Genomic DNA, 5,953 nt, shown 5'->3' on the forward strand with positions numbered 1-5,953 from the left:
GGGACTTGATCGGGGGAGGGGGAGGGAAATGGGAGGCGGTGGTGGGGAGGAGGCAGAAATCCTTAATAAATTAAAAAAAAAAGTAAAAAAAACAAAATCCTCACCTTGGACCTGGGGTAAGGCTTAGTGGTAGAGCACTGGCTTGGTGAGCAATAGGTTTCATCCCTTGGCTCCATCTCCAGCACTGTGAAAATTTGAAAAAGAAAGAAGGAAAGAAGATGTCCTAGTTAGGGTTTCTATGGCTGTGAAAAGACACCATGACCACAGCAGCTCTTATAAAGGAAAACATTTAATTGGGGTAGGCTTACAGTTTCAGATACTTAGTCCATTATCATCATGGTGGAAAGCATGGTGTCCTGCAGGCAGACATGTTGCAGGAGAAGAAACTGAGAGTTCTACATCTGAATCTGCAGGCAGCAGGAAGAGAAATGAGGCACACTAGGCCTGGCTTAAGAGTCTAAGACCTCAAAGCCTACCCACAGTGACAGGCTTCCTCCAACAAGACCACACCTACTTCAAAAATCACACCTCTTAATAGTGCCACTCCCTGGGGGGTGGAGTGGGCCTTTTTTTTCAAACCCTCACAGAAGGGATGGAGGGAGGAAGAAAGCAGGAAGGATGAAGGAAAGAAGAAAAAGAAAGTAAGGAAGAGAAAGAAAGGGAAAGGGAAAGGAAAAAAGAAAAGAAGAAAAGGAAAGAAAAGAAAAAAGAAAAGGGAGAACCAAACATACTCAGCTTTGTTTCTCAGGGATGCTGTCACAGGTGGCTGTGTTTATCTGAGGGTCCCTCCTGAGACTCAGCCCTATACGCCACTTCACCCACTCACATGTCTCTGGTCTTGAGACTTTTGTCCCAGGACTCCCAGGAAATATTGATTACTCGACCTACCGTGTAATTCCAGCCACCCTGATCTGGGGAAGCAGCATCCCCTGTTTCCTCCAAATAAACGAAAATTCAGACCCTGTGGGGACCAAGCTGGTCCTTTGGGTCCTTCAGACTGAGAGGACACCCAATGGGTCCCCAAGGGTGGAGACACAGCCAAGAGGAGGGAAGCAGCTCACCATGCCCATGCATCTCTCCAGCCCTGGCCGACTTTGATGAACCACAGAGGTCAACCTTCACGATGTTCGGTGTCCTCACTATCGCCGTGAGGACTTTCCATGACCGCTGGGGCTATGGGGTGTACTCAGGCCCCATAGGTACAGCCATCCTCATCATCGCTATGAAGTGGGTGAGTACTATGTTGTCTCGGCTGACAGGGTTTAGGGACCCTGCAATTCTCCCATGACCTTGCTTTCTCCTATATACCTCATACCCTTATATGAAAAGTGGACTAACATAAGAATTGAGCCAAAACCCCTAGAGTCCTTAGAAATGGTAACTCATGTTTGAACCCTATTCCTTGCTGGCATATCAGTAATTACTGATCCTCAGTAAAGCCAAAACTCCTTTTCTCTGCTCTGGGTCCAATACCCATAGGAACTGTTTCTAAACATAGACATATACATGGTTTTTAATTTACCCAGAGATCAGGAGACCACTCATCATCACGACCATCACTGCCTTTATTTCATCAACATCATCATTAACATTCTGAGAGACAATGGCTGCTTACAACAGCTGTTTGGAGAGCAGCTAGGTTGAGCTGGAGAACCTGCCTGAAGGGAGCAAGCTTTGGATATAGTTCTCGTGAGGAAAGAAGGTTTGAGGTGGGGGTGGAGCAGAGTTTTGAGTAGGACTACCCCTGGAGGATGCTTTGGTGCCTGGCACTTACTCTGCCCTATGCAGTCCCAAGGCACTCCTGGCCGCAAGGCCTGGAGCCCACCTAAGCTAGCCAACATGAACAAGGGTCCTGACGGCAGACTAGACCCAAGGATGTCTCCTTGGCCCCACTCAGAGCAGTCAGTCCCAAAACACAGACCTGGAAGGTCAACAGGCTTTAGATCAAGCAGGTGGCAGCCCAGGTCCCAAGTTCTCACCATGCCTGTGTATGTTCAATGCAAGACCACTTTAGATCTGAGGGTTCCCCTAAGTAGAACCCCAGCAGTGCAGAGCAGGGCAGGCAGTGCTTCAGAGGGAGGGAGGGAGGGGTCCTCCAATTCATCTGCAGCAAAGGGACAACCAGTAAAAGCAGGCAGGAAGCTTCCAAGCTGTCTCCTACTCGTGTAGGCCCTGAAGAACCCAGGCTTATTCTGCTTTTTGTTTAAGGGTAAAGCTAAGGTACACAGAGTTCAGCAGACAAACCTGCAGCCCCAGTGAGCAGTGGCTGCTGGACTTGGCCTTTAGCGGGGCAATAAAGAACTTCTGCCTCACTCTAATTGGGGAGAAGCTGGCCCAGGCTGACCCTGGAGGCCAGAGCCTCCTGTGGCAAAGGTGCTGGGGTTCTGCACAGTTAGTTAACAAGCTGGAATGAATAGACATGAAGGCTCCCTCTGATGTTGCTTCCTTTTCCCGCCCATCATGGCTCCTTTGCTACCCTTGGCTGGGTCTGGATCTGAGCAGATCTTTTAAGATAGGTCTCACTTTCTATCTCTGCCTGACCTCCAACTCACAGAGATCCATCTTCCTCTGCCTCCTGAGTGCTGGGATTAAAGCCCAGTATGCCCATCCTGACTGAATATGTGTGTGTTAGTGTCCTCCCACTAAATGCCAGGCTTCCCAGGTCTCTGGTGAGAACGGGAGAGAGGCTGTAGCCATCCACATCTGGGGCACAGATCCCATCTCCTAGACCACTAGATGTGTAGGTTTGGACTTGTTTCTTAGAAAGGGGATAGCATTCCTTCCCATGTCTCACCCTTTGGGGGAAGAAGTATGGGAACTTCTTCTTGGAGAGCAGAAGCTGAGTTAGATGAAAAACAGGGGCTCCCAGGGCAAGGAAGGCCCATGGGTGATCTTGGATATTCTTCCCCTCTCTGGGGCCCCAGGGTTACAATTGCGGGATTGACCCCATGAAGGATTACCTGGCCACTACCGCCTGCACCCAGGAGAATTAGCTTTACCCACAGCACTGACGCCATTCACTGAGTCCTCAACGCCTGTTAATAATGGCAAGTTAATGATGCCGGAAACATCATACCGCCACTCATTTGCTGGTAAAGCCAGCTCTGGCCAGCTGTTGACGGCCTTTGTGTTTCCAGTGTATTCAGTGACGGGTACAGCCAAGGGCTGCTGTCCTGTGCCCACCGCATGCCCAAGATGGTGGTATGTATAAATGGTCCACCGCACTGAAACCTGAACCATCCTGGGTATAAAATACCTCCAGGCCCCAGGGGTCTGCATTCCACTGAGGAACCACAGGTATTCCATCTCGTCTGCATAATACCTCGTCTGCCCAAGCTTGAACACACAGCAGACCCTCACGTAAGGCAACAGGGCCTGAGAAATCAGGGTAAATGAAAAAGGATCACTGAGCTGGTAATGCTGATCATATTTGTCTTTATGTCACTGAAGTCCCAGACTGCCACACAAACCACCTGGAGAGGAGTACAGGGCTCATGGGTACCAAATAAGCTGATACCCTTTCTCTGTTAACAGTCTCCATGGGAACGCCCCATAGCTGGGAGATAGGAGTGCATCAGTGGCCTTGCTCCTTCCCAATGAGGCAACAAGGGCAGTGGGGTCCCAGAGAGAATTGGCCTAGAGATTCCCAGCCCTATCTCTCAGGCAGAGATCTCTGTCAGTTTTACTTCAAGGGGGGCCCAGTCTTTGCAGAACTGACAAACATGCTCAGGCATGCAGAGGAATAGGGGTGCGGCACTTCTACCTGAAGATGGTAGGGGACGGCAGTAGGATCATGCCCAGACAACTCAGGAAGGGACCCTTCCCTGTGCTGCACCCCAAAAACCTTAATGCTCTCACCTTGTGCCCACAGCTGAAGAAGATGAAGGAGAAGAAGGGTTTGTACCCAGACAAGAGCATCTACACTCAGCAGATAGGTCCCGGTCTCTGCTTTGGGGCCCTGGCCCTGATGCTTCGCTTCTTCTTTGAGGTACCAGGCCTGTGGGGAGGGGATGGAGCCCTCCAAAAGCCCTCTGGAAATGGCTCAGCTTAGCAGAAGATTGGCTGGCTTTACAGGGAGGCTCCCAGGCATGCATTCTGTTGTGGTGGGAACTGAAGTTGGTACTCCCCATCCCCAGTGTGCCAGCATTATAGCCTGCATGGACCTGAGGGTCCCAGGGAGTCAAATCAGGCCCTGACTTCAGGACATTTACATGTCCTAGAAGATTCAACATGCATGTCCTGGAAGAGACCAGGGGCTGATGCCCGGAACCAGGGGACAGGGGACAGAGGGAGAACCTTTCGGCCATCTTCTCAGGGTGGGACAACTGACCCCTGGAGGCACCAGATGGCTAGCAGAGCTTAGTTGAGAGATGGGGCCAAGGCCCCAGACTGACTCGCTCTCCTCCACAGGAATGGGATTACACCTATGTCCACAGCTTCTACCACTGTGCCCTGGCCATGTCCTTCGTCCTGCTGCTGCCCAAGGTCAACAAGAAGGCTGGGAATGCGGGGGATCCCGCGAAGCTGACCTTCTCCACCCTCTGCTGCACTTGTGTGTGACCACAGCCCCTGTTCTGGTCCTGACTTTCTGTCTAGCAACCCCACCATCTCTCTCAAGATACTTCCTACTCTTTCCCATGTGGTGTGTCAATGAGAAATGGTCTCTTCTGTACCCCCAAGAGACCAACAGTCTTGCTACCCTCTGCTGAACGCTGCTTAGGGACCCACGGACTCCTTGTTCACCAATTCCGTTGCAGGAAAAAAAAGGAATTTTCTCCTCCAAGACCTCATAAGCATAGGTATGCCTGGCAGAGCTCTAGGTCAGTAGATACTGGTCACAGTCCTAGCCCAGCAGCATACACAACAGAGGTTATCTTGTCCCCAAATCCTGCCTGCCTGGATTGTCTGTTTTCTCTAGAAAACTGGTATTGCCACTTCTACCCCTTGCCCAGGTTCTGAAACCTCTCCCCACCTTTTAGGAAGCTGGAGCCAGCGAAACCAGCTTCGGCCTGGACCCAAGCTTTAGCCAGGTCTTAGATCAAGCCACTCAGAGTAAACTCCTAATTGGCCTCCAAGAATACCTTACATACATCGGTTCCTAGAACAAGTCTGTACACTAAGTGTTACAGTTCCGGTCTTTGGGGAGTGCCTGTCAGGTAGACACAGAGCTAAGTCTGCTGCTGGCCTGGGTACCTGGGTTGGAGGCGGGGTTGGTCTTCAGTTTATTTTACACTGTCCTGAAGCTTACTCTGGGGCCCTGAAGGAAAGGCGGGTGCAGGCAATACCCCTGGGCCAGGATTTGCTGGGACTATACTGTACTGTGGGCAGTCCTGTCTGTGACAGACTGGGGACCAGGGCATGGCAGGGCATGAAAGGGCATGGCAGCCACCACAACAGCTTTCAGACATCACCTCACAAGCCTGCATCTCCCCAGCACCCCCAGTCATCCCCTTTCCTGATGACCCAAGGCCCAGCAGGAAGTTACCTACACCTGTCTGGGACTTATTAATGTCTCCAGATGGTGCCACTTCAAGGGAGCAGCTACCCACATCCGGTCCCCACCCACTAGGCCCTGGCAATCTCTCCTAAGTCACCTCCTGTACCTCCTAAGGAAGCCAGCTCCACCACTTGGTTTGAATGTTCCTCTCTTCCCAGCTGACCCCTCAGCCTAGCCTTCTAGATGCCTACCTTCACGAACACCCACAACTCCCTTCCCTACCACCATCCCCTCCAAGCCCTGGTGGTAGACAGAGGTTACCCATAGGCCTCACCTCTTCTCTGGCCCCAGAGACTTTTAATGATAGAACAGCCTATGATGCCATGAGGCACGTCAGAAAGTTCAAACCTGGCTCCTAGGGAATAGGATAGGGTTATCGGGTAAGAAAGACACGGCACATAGTCTGGGCTCTGAGGCTCCTAAGAAAAGAGTAGAGAGCTGGAGGGATGGCTCAGT

At 51.4% G+C, this 5,953-nt stretch overlaps 1 protein-coding gene across 1 annotated transcript in view; it reads left to right on the forward strand.

The window, feature by feature from the left end:
- The window catches only part of Mymk (myomaker, myoblast fusion factor), a 9,997-nt gene extending 5,437 nt beyond the window's left edge, over positions 1 to 4,560 (forward strand). Inside the window, exons 3-5 of the mRNA XM_005346219.2 lie at positions 1,083 to 1,231; positions 3,872 to 3,988; positions 4,411 to 4,560. Coding sequence (XP_005346276.1) covers positions 1,083 to 1,231; positions 3,872 to 3,988; positions 4,411 to 4,560 — 416 coding nt within the window. The remainder of the gene's footprint in view (positions 1 to 1,082; positions 1,232 to 3,871; positions 3,989 to 4,410) is intronic.
- The last annotated feature ends 1,393 nt before the right edge of the window (positions 4,561 to 5,953 follow it).

This window comes from Microtus ochrogaster, chromosome 4 (assembly GCF_000317375.1).
Source record: "Microtus ochrogaster isolate Prairie Vole_2 chromosome 4, MicOch1.0, whole genome shotgun sequence".
NCBI lineage: Eukaryota > Metazoa > Chordata > Mammalia > Rodentia > Cricetidae > Microtus > Microtus ochrogaster.